The 18,335-nt window shown below is 46.1% G+C and overlaps 1 protein-coding gene across 1 annotated transcript; it reads right to left on the bottom strand.

The window, feature by feature from the left end:
* Positions 1-531: 531 nt before the first annotated feature.
* On the bottom strand, positions 532-18,181 carry LOC139273588 (zinc finger protein 239-like). Its single transcript, XM_070890542.1, has 2 exons — positions 18,003-18,181; positions 532-4,186 (listed from the first exon to the last, which is right to left on the bottom strand). The coding sequence occupies exon 2, from the start codon at positions 3,900-3,902 to the stop codon at positions 3,318-3,320; it is 585 nt and encodes a 194-aa protein (XP_070746643.1). The 5' UTR covers positions 3,903-4,186; positions 18,003-18,181; the 3' UTR covers positions 532-3,317.
* Between the last annotated feature and the right edge of the window lie 154 nt (positions 18,182-18,335).

Genomic DNA, 18,335 nt, shown 5'->3' on the forward strand with positions numbered 1-18,335 from the left:
GCAGGTAGTTGATACGCTTTTGAGGCGGATTAGGGAGGGGATATCGGAGGTAGCTGCTGCAGTAAGGGAACACACCCAGGCTGTCATTGCCCCGCGGCAATTGACAGAATCAACTGCTGCCACTCCCATTCCAAACTCCAGACCAACCTCAGGCAGTGTGTCGGTTCATCCACAGGCCAAGGAAGAGCTGAAGAGACCCAAGTCGGGCCTTCCACATTGCTGTCTGTCCATCCCCACCAACAGGAAATGCACATTCCCCAAGATGCTCGAAAAAAGCAGCTTGGTACCGGCGGGAGAATGCCTGCACCACCACCTCCAGCCAAGGGTGGAGTCAACAAGGGCAAGTCTTAGAATAAGGGGGAGGAGAGATGGCTGCAGCTAAAGTTTGTTTGCTGCTGTTGTTTTTATGTTATTGTTATTTAACTGATCTCAATTGAAAAGTTTTTTCTAAGTGATGTAAATTTACAAGTGATCTTAACTGAAAAGTTTAAAATTTGATACAAAAATATTTTTATTAAAGTTAAGTACAAGTGTAAACATTTTTAACGAATGTAATTCTTTTTTCAATTAAAGCAGAATCACTAACATTACTTCTTCAATTAACACAACACAACATTATGGAACATGTCCAAACAGTAAACATGGTCAATTATGAAATGTGCTGCTGAGCCTTCTTGTAGCAAAGGGTTCAAGGATTAGCTGCTGACGGAAGGTTCGAGCAATAGTAAAAGGTGCACGGTACCCACCCCCACCGTCATCCTGGGGGTTGAGGTACTTGCATGGTTTCCTCCACCTCCTCCTCGTATCAGCCTGTTCGTCATCATCCTCATCCCCTCTCGCCTGAGGTGGCTCTTCTACTTCCAGTTGCTGTTGCCTCATGATGGCCAAGTTGTGCAGCATGCAGCACATGACAGTGAACTGACCGACAGTCTCAGGGGCATATTACAGGTAACCTCCAGAGTGATCCAGGCATCGGAAACGCTGCTTCAGTATGCCAATGGTCCTCTCAATGATGCTGCACGTTGTTATGTGGGACATGTAGTGACGCTCGGCTTCTGTCCGGGTTACGCATGGGGTGGTGGGGTGAGGGTGATCAGGCAGGTGACGAGGCCGTACCCTTTGCCCCCAGCAGCCAGCTCTGCCCTTGTGGCTGCTGCTGAAAAATGGCAGATATAGCGCTCTCACACAGCAGGAAGCTGCTCCCTGGGCATCTGGGCAACTGCCATGATGAGCTGGGTGTTCAGTGAGTGGAACCCTTTTCTGTTCCTGTACATCACGGAATCATCCAAAGGTGCTCGCAAGACGATGTGTACAGTCAATGTAACCCTGTACCTTGGGGAAACCAGCAATCCTGGAGAAGCCCACAGCCCTGTCACGCATTGCCTGGGCGGTCATGGGAAACTTGATGTAGTCGTTCCTGCAGGCATACAGTGCAGCAGTCACCTGCTGAATGCAGATGTGTTGGATGTTGAGAGATGGAGCATACATTCCCAGTTGATGCCAGAGCCAGAGACATAGAAGGCAAGTGCTGCAGTAACCTTCACTTCGACAGGCTTCGAGGCTGCAGGTTTGCCTTGATTAATTCGCAGATCTGTTATGACCTTCCTGTTGAAAATGCAGCCTTCTGATGCAGTCTGCCTCACTCAGGTGCAGGTATGAACGCCTCTCTCTCTCTCTCTATACCCGATTTGGGTAAGGCCTCCTGGCCATCATCCGCCGTGCTCTCTGGTTCCTGATGTGATGCCGTCGTATCAATTGTCTCTTCTGCATCACCATGATGCAGAAGGCTATTTCTCAGTAAGGCATTATTAATATTGCCCACATTATTTGTTTGAAATGCAATGAAAATAGTAGCAGAAAGCACTCACACCTTCTTCCCTCTAAGATTGATGCCCTAGTCATGGGCCACACCCTGGTCTGCGCATGCACAACACGAGGCTCGGTTTCTACGGCGATGCAACGCTCACAAAGGCAGACATTTGGGACACAAAATATACATTATAATAATGACTGGGGGCAATATTTAATATTTTTCATTGTTGCTGTGCAAAGAAATGTTTCTGTGCCATCTCCGATGCTCACCGGGCTCGAGGCACACAGGGTCGGAACATCGGCCGGCAGCATCGATCCCTTGGTCGGACACAGGAGCTTAGGGCTCGGCTTCTACCCCTCGGGCTTCTTTTGAAGCCGAGTGCCAAGCTCCTGTGTCCAGCCAAGGGAGCGATGCTGCCGGCTGGCACTCTGACCCTCGAGCCCGGTGAGAAGAGGTTCAGTGGTGAGGTGGAACTTGGTCAAAAGTCACAATTTCCATTTAGACATTCAAATAAATGTAGTTTCTCCCTTTTCACTCTCCAAAAATGAACATGTATCATGCATTCATTTTGTGTAATTAATGCCTCCTTCACTCCCTCCAAAACCTCGGCTAAAAACAATGGCGTCTTATCTGCGCCGATTTTGTTATGTGACTGATTTTGTTAAAAGCCCAGAAGGTTTTTCAGCGCGGTCCACTACACCATCTTAAAAGAAATCGTGGTTGGCCAAACTCGCTTAAATGGCAAGAAATAGTACAGCCGGCAGGTTACACCCCCAGTGACATCAAAAAATCGTAGCATTAAAAAAAAATCGTACCCAAGTGATTTACGATGGCGCAGAAACTTTGAGGAAACTTGAAGATTTTAGTTTGCTCAAAAAAAACAGGGGACGCCAAAAAAACAGCACAGAATGGTGGGGAAAATTGAGCCTCAAGTTCTGACTCTGAGCTGCCCCAGGGAGGGGGCCATGTGCGATGTCCCTGTGGGGGGCAGTATGTTCAGTATCTGGCCCTGAGCTGCCCCAGGGAGGGGGGCAGTGTGTGATGTCTCTGTGGGGGGGCAGTATGTTCAGTGTCTGACCCTGAGCTGCCCTCATTCCTCCTGCTCCAGGGGGCAGTCACTCTCCTCTCAGTCAGTTAGTTGGAGAGACAGCGCCATCTACTGGACACCGGCGGTATTTCAAGGCACATCATCTCCAGCTCCATCCCAGAGAAATCCCAAACCAATCTGCAGATTCAATTCATTTTATCAATGGTTCAAGAAAGTTTAGCTCCATTTGTTGCAGTTTTCAGTATTTGAAGAAAACCGTTTAAACAGTGAAATATGGATGCAAACAAAATCAACATGATTTTATCTGATCCTTTTCCCGTTGATTAATTGGTCAAATATCCAGAATATTAAACTCCAGTCCAGTTATAGGGGGAATCAGTATTTGCAGAAAGAAACCCCAACTGTCAGAATGGATATGATTCAGGCTGGAATAAAAGTAGAATCCAATCCTTCCAGTCACTTGTGAACTCGCTGGTGTGTCAGCAGGTTGGATGAGGTTGTGAATCCCTTCCCACACACTGAGCAGGTGAATGGTCTCTCCCCAGTGTGAACTCGCTGGTGTGCCAGCAGGTTAGATGACACAGTGAATCCCTTCCCACACATGGAGCAGGTGAATGGTCTCTCCCCAGTGTGAACTCGCTGGTGAGTTAGAAGGTTGGATGAACAAGCAAATCCCTTCCCACACTCAGAACAAGTGAATGGCCTCTCCCCGGTGTGAACTCGCTGGTGTATCAGCTGGTTGGATGAACAAGTGAAGCCCTTCCCACACTTGGAGCAAGTGAACGGTCTCTCCCCAGTGTGAACTCGCTGGTGTGTCAGCAGGTTGCATTTCAAAGTGAATCCCTTCCCACACACTGAGCAGGTGAACGGCCTCTCCCCGGTGTGACTGCGCCGATGAACTTCCAGATCAGACGGGTAATTGAATCTCTTTCCACAGTCCCCACATTCCCACGGTTTATCTGTGGTGCGAGTGTTCTTGTGTCTCTCCAGGTTGGATGATAAGTTGAAACCTCGTCCACACACAACACATGAATGCACCATTCACAACGGGGAGAAACCAATGTTTTTTCAGTCTGTGTAACTGGTTAAAGCTCTTTCCACAGGCAGTGCACTGGAACACTCTCACTCGGGTGTGTGTGTCTTGGTGCTTTTCCAGTCACACTGATGTTTGAAATCTGTTCCCACAGACAGAACAGACAAACATTTCTCCTTCAATATTCAAAGGCCGATGATATTCAGGTCCTGATGAATCGAATGATTCAGTCAGATCTTGACGTGATGTTTGGTTTGAGTTTCCTGTCTGCAAATGCTGCCCTTCTAATACCCTGGAAAAGGAGTTTACAAAAATAATTACGTCAAGTACAGGACAGAAATTCAGAACAGACAATTCTAGATTCCATGGAACATTCTTTCCTGTCTTGTTCCTCCAGAGCTGTAAATCCCTGTCCCATACACTCTCCGTACTCACTGTTCTGAAATTCAAACACATCGCACGTCTGAAGACAGCTCCACTTCCAGTTTTCACTACCAACTCTGTCTGGGTTCAGTTCTACACTCACTGGTTCCCCTCCTTCCCCTGAAGGTGCTGACTCTGTCTGGGTTCAGTTCTACACTCACTGGTTCCCCTCCCTCCCCTGAAGGTGCTGACTCTGGCTGGGTTCAGTTCTACACTCACTGGTTCCGCCCTCCTCCCCTGAAGTCGGCATCTCAATGCCCGGCCCACAATTGTGACTGAATTACTGCCGATAAAAGGGAATTATTGATCTACATCACCATTAATCTATACCTATATATCCGACCACAGTGAAGGAGGAATAGGAGGCAGCCACTGCTGACGGGGTGATTTGGAGATTAGATTTAAAGGGAGGGAGTGCGAGTGAGATTGAGCCGAGCGAGGTGGCGACTGGAGTCCAGCACGGCCGGAGAGAGGGCGTTAAAGCCCCGAAGCTGCAAACACCGGTAGTTCAGGTTATTATTCCCGGTTTGCGGCGTACACCAATTGTTTATGAAGCCTCCCTGTCCATCTGTCGGACTGCAAGAGCAAGATTGATTATCAAAGATGTTATCTGGCTATTATGTAGGCCTTGAGCTGGCTAAACAGAAGGTATGCTTAAAACTGCACATACGCATACAGCCACAAGATGACCACTCATTGAAGGTATGCTTAAAACTGCACGTACACAAGATGATCACTCGTTGACCTCACGCTCAAGGGTGCAAGATAATCTAAGGTGAGTGACACTTGGAAGGAGGGAACAAATGGGTATTTGATCATGCGTTGGTACAATCAATCACGTCACTGTTAAGGTCTGTCCATGTGCTAAACCCTGTATAATTAAGGTGCAATTTGAACAGCTCGTTGGAGATCCTTTCTCAGGGGCTGAGAAGTGAGATGCTCCCCCTTCACATGTTGGAATTAAAGTAATTGAAACTTATCCAAGGTGTTCGTCTGTTGAATCCAGGCTTGTTGAGAGGAGAAGGGCGATTCTCCCCATCAACTGGCGTATTCGGCAGGATACAGTCTTGCTAGCCCGAAAATGATGTGGCAGCTGTTGGAGTGAGTACGTTTTCAATACCACCTACAAGTTAGAGCTGTTACACTCTTTACGGGAAAGGAGGAAACCTGTAGAAAGAACAAATAAACGAGCCACGGGGAGGACGAAGACCAAGGAATAAGTATGACTTGGGGTATGAGTAGACTCTAACACGGTCACAACTGGGGTGCGGTACTAACGAACAAGTATTGGTCAGGAGACGCGATGGAGGTACAAGAGTAGCCCACTAAGAGAAAGGTAGCCCCTTAGCAATCTTAGAAATGGCCGGCGAATATGACTGGGGACCCGAGGGATCTATAGGGAAAATGCTAGCAGATAAAAACATGAAACTAATTGAGGGAATGATGAAAAAGGGATGGCAACGAGACGACTCACCGGAGAGGCAGGCAAAATGGTGGGAGTGCCAGCCAAGAAATAAAGGGGACCGGGCTCATACGGTAGTATTAGCTGCTATCGGGAACAAAATAAAGAGATGGAACGAAAGGGTCAGGTAATATAGGAAAGATGTGATTGCACTGGAAAGGGTGCAGAGGAGATTTACAAGAATGTTGCCTGGACTGGAGAATTTTGGCTGTGCAGAAAGATTCGAGAGGCTGGGTCTCTTTTCTTTGGAATAGAGGAGGCCTGAGGGGAGACTTTATTGAGGTGTATAAAATTAGGTGGGGCCTAGATAGAGTGATAGGAAGATCCTGTTTCCTTGGGAAGAGAGGTCAACAACCAGAGAGCATAGGTTTAAAGTAACTGAAGGGAGGTTTAGAGGAGATGTGATAGGGATCAGAAATTGAAAATTGATTTAAGGAATAATGGATAAATAGTTATGACTGAATCAAAAGGAGAAAAGGGAAGATCATGTTTCTTTCTTACTGTTCGTGTTTTCCTTTGATGTTTCAGTAAAGTTTTAGGAAACATGTGCGATTGTTCCTTTGTTTGGCTGTGGCCCCTCCCCCTTTTCAAAGTGGCATTGGGAAGTTTAATATTGGAGTTACTGAGGTTAATTAACCTATTAAAAACCAGACTTTTATTATGGCCATGATCAAATTCTGGTTGATGTAACTTGTGTGAAGAGTCTTTAGTTCTGGACATAAGGCATTTCACATTAATGATTGGTATGGTTTTAAAAAAATTCTGACCAATGTGTAACTGGGGAGAAAAGGATGAAATACTATTATGTGTAAAGATGTTTTTCTGAATGTTTATTTTGAGAATAAAAATGCAGAGACTTTACAAAAGTAACATTCTTAACTGGAGAGTTTAAACTGAAAAAGGCTGCAGGCTGAAGTCGACAATGATTAATGGTGTCTGTGTTTGTCAGCTTTCGAAACAAAGGAAGTTAACTCTTTCACAGGCAGCTGTGAACTGTTTTAACTCAGTGGGTGACACCTTTTGAATATTGGAAATCTTAATTTGAAGAGAATCACCAGAGATTCTGTGCGTTATTTTGTTTTAAGTAGATGACCATCGGAAAGAAGCGATGTTGTTTAAAGGGGTTAGTGGATTATTCCTGAGGGGTCAGGAAGGCACACCACTGTAACCGACTACATCTGAGAATAAATCTCAGAAGTGGGATTCGTCCTCTCCAGGGGAATGAGGAAGAAGGGGTGCTTAATGGGATACCTCCACCTAATCAGGTACAGTATGATCCAAAGGGAAGTGGACAGGACACGGGAGCTGGAAAAATCTCCTCGGGTCCCAGATTTGGAACTACCTCCTGTCCACAGACATACCTCGCAAACCCCGCCACTCTCACAAAGTAGTAAGAGACATATCGTGAATGGTAGAAGTAAGGACAGACGAGGGTATAGGATAGGGGTACATTTACAGTGGCATGGTAATCATACCACTATAACCGTCCATTATATCAAGGACGGGAGCGCAGTTGTACAAGCAGTAGAGTTTTAAAAAAGACTCATCCAAAGGCTCCTTCTCCAACGAATAAACAGATTTGTGGGAAAAGCGAATTGTTCGTCATAAACACATCCCAGGGCCAACGGTAATCTCAACTCAGGTGATATTGTACCATGATGTGCATCACAAAGTGGTACCTGTAATATTGAATCTTTGAACCCAGACCTATTGTTGAGTGTTAATTTTAAATACTCCATACAATAGGCGTCACGAATAGGATCTGAAGCGGGCGGCGGACACCAGATGATGGAAGCCATGTCAAAGGCGTGAATACGTTTAAATTACCATGCAGTTAGGACAAAGGGCAGAAATCTGTCTGATGTCAGTTGCCTGAGAGATCCGAATCTGCAGGTCTGGCCGAGACTTCAAGTAGTTAGCGGAAGATCCCAGGTGAAACAATTGCGATCGGTTATATAGAAGCGTGTCTGTGTAACGTTACGATTGATAATTGATAAGTTTGCAAGTAACGGTCTCACTCGTGAGGAATAAGTAAGGGACGTACTGCTGACAACCTATAGCCATGGGAAGTGAGAAACACGAGTGGGGACCAGGGATCCCTGACACGTTACCTGACACGTTACCTAGCAGACAAAAATTGAAAACTTATTGAAATAATGATTAAACAAAATTGGAACCAGATGACCCACCCGCTGAACAAAGAAAATGGTGGGAGTCGGAAAAGAAACAAAAAGGAGGAAACCCTCATTTTAATCACTCACACGTATTATCAATTAAGTAAATGGACCAGGCTATTGACGGAGAAAATGATGAAATAAACTGATAGTAGATGTGATGAAGACAGCATCCATCAGGACACATAAAAAGGAACAACTGCCAGCAGTCCCCATCAATTAGAAACAGTGGGGTACACCCGAAGTCTGTTATAACTGCAACAGACTGACAAACATGGTGGAAATGTAGAGAGAGGCTCTTTGTAATGCAAGAAATGAGGGGTCGAAGTTAGTTGCTCCGGTGACTTTTTTTTTAAAAAGCAGGAAGCAATTCTAAAAGGAGATATTTAGTGGGAATCCAAACCATGAAGTGTAGGCATATAGCAACAAAAAGTGCTAAAAACTACAGAGGCAACAGATTATAAAACAAACATTAAATGGTACGACACTGAAAAGTGTAGAGGAACAAAGGGGCCTTGGAGTATAGGTCCACAAACCCCTGAAGCAAGCAGGCTAGGTAGATAAGGTGATTAAAGGCGGCATATGGAATACTTGCCTTTATTAGTCAAGGTATGGAATACAGGAGCAGAGACGTCAGACTTGAACTGTAGAAAACTCTAGTTGGGTTACCACATTACAGGAAAGGGATGGGTAGATATGCCGCCCCGGATTTTAATGAAATTAAGGGCGACCCCAAACCAGACCACCGGACTCACGCCATTCAAACTAATGACAAGAAGGGCAATGAGATTACCTGAGGTTCTAGTGACGGGGAGTGATGGCGTCGGACCCTACCGGGACCCAGTAAGGAGATTTGTGATGGAATTATGTAAACAATTACATGATCTGAAGGCACATGCCAGGGATCAGCAAGTGATCAAGGACTTGGAAACTGGCACCAAGGAACAAAAGGCTCAGATACTACAGGTTGGGAGCAAGGTAATGGTAAAAATAAACCCCAAAAAGCCAGGATTCTCACCAAAATGGACAGGCCCTCACCAGGTAATAATGGTAAGCGATGTGTGCGTGGCAATAGATGGAACCGGACGGTGGAAACATTGGACAGTTAGAACATTGTGTAACATGAGACCCTAACTGACCGGTGACATGTTGTGTTTTATCGGACCTTAGTCCTAGTAGGAGGAATAATGGGTAACCCCATCTTATACCACGACCCAGCAGTAAGTTGCCCAGACAGCTATCAAGGAAATATTTCCACTACAAACTCAATCTTTTGCGGAAAATGCCAAAGGGGGCGACTTGAAGTGGAATGGACAAGCCTGGATAAAGGACACTCATGGCAGAACCAATCATGGACATGCATGAATAGCATGAATGCAAGGAAATCCATGCAAGTGTGTGTGGGTAAGATGTAACCTCACCAGGGAGGCAGAGGGGACTACCCCCATACCCATCAGGGAATCACAATGCGGTAATGGTTCCTTATAGGGAATGTTCGTGTGTAAGATAGAGATCCCAACCACCACAAAAGCCCCAACCACAACGACCCCAGAACCCCCAAGATGCCCAAACATGACACGGGGCAAGCGGAGGGTTAGTAATAAAAAGAACTAAAGACAAAATCCATTTCAGGGTACGCCAAAGGGTAATTACGGTATTATTAAATCTAACGAACATAACTGTTCCATTGTTTTGCGGTAAGAAAACTATAAGCTTATATAAAAACCTAACCCCCCATGAGCCCTCGAGGGGCCCGAATCCAAGTTATGAAGTTCAGCATAAAAAAGCTGAACAAAAACGGGAAAGGCGGGAGGAGAAAGAGGGGAATATTAGAAATGGTGGGAGCAGGATATGCGGTGGGTGTTGCGACAGTTAATACAATAGATCTTCAAACAATAGAAGAGCAGGTCATCACCCTCACACAGACCTTAAAAGGACTGCTGGAAAGGGGAGATGATAAGAAAATGCAGGCCCAGTTAGGGGATGGGGTGGAATGGGAAATGCGACAGGTTGCCCATACATTGCGGGACCATGCAAAAACAATAAATTTGGTAAACCAGGCTGGACAAACTATGAGTAAAAGAATGGCAGCCGAGATAGTTTGTGCAGGATATGGGGCTTGAATGCTCAATGCGGTAGAACATAACCTAGAACAACTCCAGAATGGAGGAGTGCCGGATTGGATAATCAATGATGTATTTGCTGAATGGGCAAGAATGATACCCAAGCCTGTGAGGCCCGGAGGAATAGCCATGCCTGGGTCCCTTAGAACAGGTGTGTAACCTGACATCAGAATATAATAGGGTTTGTGTTATCAATACCACAATACGACGTGACAAAGGGAAACACATTGTACCAAGTAAACAATGTAGGAGAAATAAGGAATCAGACCCGTGTGAGGTATCACAAATTGCACCAGTACATAATTAAAAAGGGAAACAATACCAAAGGTATCTATATTAATGATTGTTATAAGAATAATCAAGTTGTTTTATGCTGAGAGCACCCAGACCTCGATAACAACGACTGTGGATATGGCCAAACAGAAGGATGTGTGTTGAGTGTCACACCGCTAACACTGGACTCAAACGACCTCAGCCTCACTAGAAAAGAGAGGATGGTGTGTGAGCACCACGGCAGTCAACATGACTGTGGGGGGAGTTACCCACTGCCCTATCACGACCACCGACTTCTGTTTTGTGCCAAAATTCGTCGTCGTTATTCAGGGAGATATCATATATCCGGAATTGAAAGGAGAGTCCGTCAATGGGACGGCGGTGGACACTATCAAAGCAGGGTATAAAGGTTTCGAGGAACCACAAGGACGACATATACCCAGACTTAGTGAAGAACAAACTAAGTTGGAACAGGACATCCATGAACAACGGCAGAAGTACATCATCCTGATGAAGAAGATTGACAAACTCCAGAAGGACACTAAAGAAATGTTGGCAAACCAACCCTGGTATGCCAGGCTTTGGAACTTTGGACTAAACGTGCAGGTACACCCCTGGATAAGAATAATATCCCATGTATTGGTGATTGTGCAATGTGTGGTTTTAATGGTTGAATTATGTTGGAGATGTAAACGACTGGCGAGGAAAGCTATAAGCTCAGGCCCCCATAAAAGCCTTAGAAGAAACTAAACCTTTATTATCTAAGGAAAAATCTGTAAAACAGGTAAGTGGTGTGTAAAGGAAGAGATACAAGAAGCCATCCGTAAGCAAGGGCTTGGCCACCCAGACGGACGGATTAAGCTGACAATATCACTTCCCCTTTGGATGAAATAATGAGGGGATGGCACATTGGCCTATCTTGGAGTATATAGCCAAGGGCCAAAAAGGGGGATTGCAAGAGCAAGATTGATTATCAAAGATGTTTTCTGGCTATTATGTAGGCCCTGAGCTGGCTAAACAGAAGGTATGCTTAAAACTGCACATACATGTAGAGCCACAAGATGACCACTTGTTGAAGGTATGCTTAAAACTGCACATACACAAGATGGCCACTCGTTGGCCTCGGGCTCAAGGGAGCAATATAATATAAGGCGAGTGACACTTGGAAGGAGGGAACAAATGGGTATTTGATCATGCGTTGGTACAACCAATCACGTCACTGTTAAGGTCTGTCCATGTGCTAAACCCTGCATAATTAAGGTGCAATTTGAACAACTCATTGGAGATCCTTTCTCAGGGGCTGAGAAGTGAGATGCTCCCCCTTCACATGTTGGAATTAAAGTCATTGAAACTTATCCAAGGTGTTCGTATGTTGAATCCGGGCTTGTTAAGAGAGAAGAAGGGCGATTCTCCCCATCACGGACCATTACTGCCCTCTGCTCCACCGGCCCGCAACCACCTCTCCTGCTACAGATAATCCACCGACAGCAACTCAAATATTCATTTCAAAACTAAAATCCGAGGTTCCTATTTGTTTCATGCTGTCTTGTAGCTAATTACATCTGGAGAGAGCAGAGTGGGAAGGCTGAAGGGATTTGCAGTGATCAGGATCAAACTGCAACCGGAGCGAGTGTGTGCCGGTGTAAACAATAAATTGAGTAGAAAAGGACCTGTTTGATGGGACAATGTAGAGGGAGCTTACCTCTGTATTTGAAACTGAAACTATATAGAAATTATATCTCTAAGTTGAAACTGGCACAGGACAAAATGTGGAGAGCTCCAGTTCATACAATCACAGGACAGAGAGTGGAGAGCTCCAGTTCATACAATCACAGGACAGAGAGTGGAGAGCACCAGTTCATACAATCACAGGACAGAATGTGGAGAGCATCAGTTCATACAATCACAGGACAGAGAGTGGAGAGCATCAGTTCATACAATCACAGGACAGAGAGTGGAGAGCACCAGTTCATACAATCACAGGACAGAGAGTGGAGAGCACCAGTTCATACAATCACAGGACAGAGAGTGGAGAGCATCAGTTCATACAATCACAGGACAGAGAGTGGAGAGCATCAGTTCATACAATCACAGGACAGAGAGTGGAGAGCATCAGTTCATACAATCACAGGACAGAGAGTGGAGAGCACCAGTTCATACAATCACAGGACAGAGAGTGGAGAGCACCAGTTCATACAATCACAGGACAGAGAGTGGAGCACCAGTTCATACAATCACAGGACAGAGAGTGGAGAGCACCAGTTCATACAATCACAGGACAGAGAGTGGAGAGCACCAGTTCATACAATCACAGGACAGAGAGTGGAGCACCAGTTCATACAATCACAGGACAGAGAGTGGGGAGCATCAGTTCATACAATCACAGGACAGAAGTTGGATCAATGGTCTTTGGAATGATTACTTCTCATTGTGTCTTTTGATCTACCCGAGAATTGATTTACTGATTTAATGAGACAGCTCGAGACTGATTTAACTTTTCAATTATTCAAATTCTGATTTTAAGTTTACTTATAATTAATCTATATATTAATCAATTTTGTTTCAATATAATTGATCTTGATTATACTGATTGTACTATTGTAGAATCCCTATTGTAGTATTCCCTATTCACTGTGTAAACTGAGTTTTTTCCCCCAGTGACTAATTGCTGCCATTTTGGCTGCCGCTTTGGACCCGAGCCATTCCCTTCTATTTCCACTTCCTTCTCCTGCCACCGTCCCAGGCTCGACTCCCTTTGAGACAAGCCTGCAGCTTCCCCCTGTGCTCCTCTTGGCATCTGCCGAAGGGCCCACCGAGGCACTCGTCGCTGTCTCCTCACGAGCAACAACCCCAACTGTCCCATCCTCCTCTCACCGACCTTGCCCCAGCTTGCCTGGGGGGGGGGGGGGGGGGGGTAGGGGCTAACCTTGCCAATCTCCTCCCATCCAACTCATCCCTCCAATCCCTGACCCTGTGGATGCTGGCAGTGGGTCAGCCATCATCGATCCTCTCTGCATCTCCTTGCAGAATGTCCGTTCACTTGCGGACAAGGCCCTTGCCATCCATGAGCTTATTGTGGGTGATAGACATCATGGCCCTGACGGAAAGTTGGCTGAGGGATGATGGCACATTACCTTTAAAGGAAGCCGCCCCTCCCGGCTATACCTTCCATCACTTGCCCCGCCCAGACCACCGTGGTGGTGGTGTGGTTCATCATCAAATCATACCTTGGTCTGTCCCCCTACTCCTCCGGCACTTTCTCCTCCTTTGAACATCTCACCTTATTTAAAATTCTTGTTCTCCACCACCATCCCAAGTATGATTAAAATGTTATCGCGGATATATCCTCACTGCTCTCCTCCCTCAGCCTCTGCACCGAGTGACTTCTCATCCTCGGTGATTTCAACATCCATCTCAATTCATCAAGCTCTCTCTCCTCTGAGTTCACTACCCTCCTGTCCTCCCTTAATCTCTCCCTCCATGTGAACTCCTCAACCCATACTCACGGCCTCCCCCTTGACCTTGCCATTTCTCGTGGCCTCGATATTCCTACTGTGTCAATTACAGATAAGGCCATCTCTGACCTTTACCTTGTATCGCTCTCCACCCACATCCCCCTTCCCCCACCCAAATCTACTTCCTTCTGCATCCTCCCCTGGAAAAAAACTCTCTCCAAACTCTCTTATAGCTGCACTTATCAACTCCAAACTGTCCAGCGTTTGGCCCTCCTTTCACCATGACATTTCTGCAGCCATCAATCTGCTCACCCACACCTCACTACCATCTTTGATGCCCTAGTCCCTATTATTACTCTCTCTCACCCCGGCCGTTCCCCCCGGTACAGTCCTTATCTTCACTCCCTCAAGTCCAAGGGGCACAGACCTGAACGGATGTGGTGGACAAGTGGTTTAGTCATTCACCTCCAGATCTGGCTCGACCACAAAGCATTATCGGGTCCTACTCTTGTCTGTAAAAACTGCTCACTGTTTTAGGATCATTCTGAAATGCAGCGCTAATCCCCGGCTACTATTCTCTGCTGCTAACCGTCTCCTTAAACCCCTCTCTCCTGTCTCCACCACACTCACCTCCAACAATTGTGAGGAGCTCATGGACCTATTTGCCTCAAAGATTGAGACCATCCGATCGTCTGCCTCTTCCAGTTGTTCCCTTCCTTCCCCGAGCCCACGGGGGCAAAGTTCCTGCCTTAGTTCTAAACTCGCATCTTTCTCTAGTTTCTCTCTGATCTCCCCTCTTGACCTCTCCACGCTCATCTTGTCCATGAGACCCACTTCCTGCTCCCTTGACCCCATTCCCAATAAACTGCTGCCCACACAACTTCCTTTTCTAGCTCCCATGTTATCTGACATTGTTAACGGTTCTCTCTCCTCAGGTACTGTCCCCTTCATGGTCGACAGAGCAGTAGTGAAAGCCATCTTCCTATATGCTTTAGAGACAGACAGCAGCACCTCAAGGCACTGGAGAAATACCAACGTTGCCTGCGCAAGATCCTGCAAATCCATTGGCAGGAAAGACGCACTAACGTCAGTGTTCTCACTCAGGCCAACATCCCCAGCATCGAGGCATTGACCACACTCAATCAGCTCCGATGGATGAGCCACATTGTCCGCATGGCCGATACTGGACTCCGAAACAAGCGCTCTACTCAGAGCTTCGACACGGCAAGCGAGCCCCAGGTGGGCAGAGGAAACACTGCAAGGGCACCCTCAAAACTTCCTTGAAAAAGTGCAACATCCCCACTGACAACTGGGAATCCCTAGCCGAAGACCGCTCAAAGTGGAGGAGAAGCATCCGGGAAGGCGCCGAACACAGAGTCTCTTCTCCCAGCGCACACAGAAGACAAGCGCAAACAGCAGAAGGAGCGCACGGCAACCCAAGCAATCCACCCACCCGTCCCTTTAGCCAACGTCCATTCAACCACCATCTGTCCCACCTGTGACAGAGACTGTAGGTCCCGCATTGGACTATCAGTCACCCGAGAACTCATTAATGTGGAAGCAAGTCATCCTCGACTCCGAGGGACTGCCAAAGAACTGTCCACCTCTCCTTCAAATCTGCAGTCATCACCCCTCTCTTCAAAAACAACCTGACTCCACTGTGCTGGTTAGCTACCGCCCCATCTCTAACTCCCTTTCTTCAAAGTCGTTGAATGTGTTGTCTCCTCCCAAATTCATGCCCATCTTTCCCAGAACTCCTCGTTTGAATCCCTTCAATCTGATTTCCGCCCTTGCCACAGTACTGAAACTGCTCTAATCAAAGTCACAAATGACAGTCTTTGTGACTGTGACAAAGGTAAATTATCCCTCCTCATCCTGTCTGCAGCCTTTGACACAGTTGACCACTCCATCCTCCTCCAACATCGTCCAGCTGGGTGTGACTGCACTCGACTGGTTCTATTCCTATCTATCTAATCATAACCAGAAAATCTCCTGCAATGGCTTCTCTTCCCGCCCCCACATCAGTACCTCTGGTGTCCCCCAAGGATCTATCCTTGGTCCCTCCTATTTCTCATCTATATGCTGCCCCTTGGTGATGTCATCCGAAAACAGAGTCAGGTTCCACGTGTACGCTGATGACACCCAGCTCTACCTCTCCACCACTTCTCTCGACCCCTCCATGGTCTCTAAATTGTCAGACTGCTTGTCCAACATCCAGTACTGGATGAGCAGAAATGTTCTTCAATTAAATATTGTGAAGACCGAAGCCATTGTCTATGGTCCACACCATAAACTGCGTTCCCCAGCCACCGACACCATCCTTCTCCCTAGCATCTGCCTGAGGCTAAACCAGACTGTTCGCATCCTAGGCATCATATTTGACCTTGAAATTAGCTTCTGGCAACATATCTGCAGCATATTTAAATCCATCTATTTCCACCTCTAATATTGCCTGCATCTGCCCCGGTCTCAGCTCATCTGCTGCTGAAACCCTCATCCATGCCTTCGTTACCTCTAGACTGGACTACTCCAACGCACTCCTGAATGGTCTCCCACATTCTACCCTACGTAATCTTGAGGTAATCCACAACTCGACTGCCCGTGTTTTAATTTGTATCAAGTCTCCGATCACTCATCACCTCTTTGCTCATGACCGACATTGGTTAAGCAATGTCTCGATTTCAAAATTCTCATCCTTGTTTAAAAATCCCTCCATGGCCTCATCCTTCCCTATCTCTAATCTCTTTCAGCCTCACAACACCATTCCTCAAAATCTGCCCTCTTGAGCATTCCTGATTAGAACTGTTCAACCATCGGCGGACATGCCTTCAGCTGCCTGGGCCCTAAGTTCTGGAACTCCCTCCCTAAACCTCTCCATCTCTGGACATTGCTTATCTCCTTTAAGACTCTCCATAAAACCTCCCTCTTTGACCAAGCTTTTAGTCATCTGCTGTAATTTGTTGTTATGTGGCTCAGTGCCAAATTAATTTTTGTCTTATATCACAATTGTGAAGCACCTTGGGACATTTTACTACATTAAAAGCACTATATAAATAAAAGTTGTTGTTGTTGATAGCAATGGGAGCTCGTACAACCGGAGCTCCAATTATTATCAATGCGAATACTAGATGTTCATTGATGGTCCAGGCCCACATGATCCCAGGATACGAATACATACCTGGAAGAAATGTTCCTGTACGCTGCACTGCGAAACTAGGACTCCGACCACAATCCTATGTTCCTCCAGGACCACCAGGTAATTTTGTTAAAAAAATTCCTGTCGGGGGCGTTCACCCGAAGGAAGCCTCCAACCACAATTTACGCCCCAAAGAATGTGTTTAATTTCTCTGCCATTTCTTTATTCCCCAATATAATTTCTTCTGCCTCAGCCTGTAGGGGACCCACATTTACTTTTGTTAATCTTTTCCTTTTAAACATACGTATAGAAGCTTTTACAGTCTGTTTTTATGTCTGTCGCTAGTTTACTCTTATATTCTATTTTCCCTTTATCAGTTTCTTGGTCCTCCTTTGCTGAATTCTAAAATGCTCCCAATCCCCAGGCTTACTGCTCTTTTGGCAACATTATAACCCTGTTCCTTTGATCTAAAACTATCTTTAACTTCTCTCGTTAGCCACGATTGACCACCTTTCCTGTGGGGTTTGTGTGCCTCAAAGAAATGAATGTTTGTTGTAAATTATGTATTAATTCTTTAATGCGCACCATTGCTTATCTACCTTCATGCCTTTTAATGTAGTTTCCCAATCTACCTTAACCAACTCGCCACTCATACCTAAAAAGATTATTTGCTTAAATTTAAGATCCCAGTTTTGGATTTAACGAAATCACTTTCAAACTTAATGTAACATTTTATCATATTATGGTCATTCTTCCGTTACCAACACGTCCCATGTACAAATAAACAAAATAAACAAGACTCACTGTTAAAAGTTGTTGCTGTTAATAATCACAAATCACTTTTTACAAATCACTCCAGGGCCTCGCCCCTCCCGATCTCTGGAATCTGTTGCAGCCCACAAGATGTCTGCACTCCTCAAATTCTGCCCTTCTGACCATCCCTGATTATAATCGCTCCACCATCGGTGTCCGGCCCTTCAGCTGCCTGGGCCCCGAGCTCTGGAACTCCCTCCCTAAACCTCTCCGCCTCTTTCCTACTTTCAGACCCTCCTTAAAACCTACCTCTTTGACCCAGCTTTTGGTCATCTGCCGCAATTTCTGCTTCTGTGGCTCGGTGACAAATGTATGTGTTGTGTCCTGTAACACTGCTGTGAAGCGCCTTGGGATGTTTAAGACGCTCTATAAAGAAAAATTATTAATAATACTGTCGGAGTGAGGGATTGACTGAGCTGCGAATCCGGCACAGGCGCACTGCGAGCAGTCCCGCCCCTCAGCACCGACGCAATTTGTGACGTCACAGGCGATGTGGGCGGGGCTATGACGTTTCCTGGTAACGGTTGAACGGCCGGAATTTTTGAAATCAGGAGCCACGTGACCCACGAGCTGCCCAGCGCT

This window comes from Pristiophorus japonicus, chromosome 9 (genome assembly GCF_044704955.1).
Source record: "Pristiophorus japonicus isolate sPriJap1 chromosome 9, sPriJap1.hap1, whole genome shotgun sequence".
NCBI classification, from domain to species: Eukaryota; Metazoa; Chordata; class Chondrichthyes; family Pristiophoridae; genus Pristiophorus; species Pristiophorus japonicus.

What these genes read in the sequence shown, in the direction of transcription:
- LOC139273588 (XM_070890542.1), bottom strand. Translation starts at nt 3,902, where the DNA reads ATGGTGCATTCATGTGTTGTGTGTGGACGAGGTTTCAACTTATCATCC.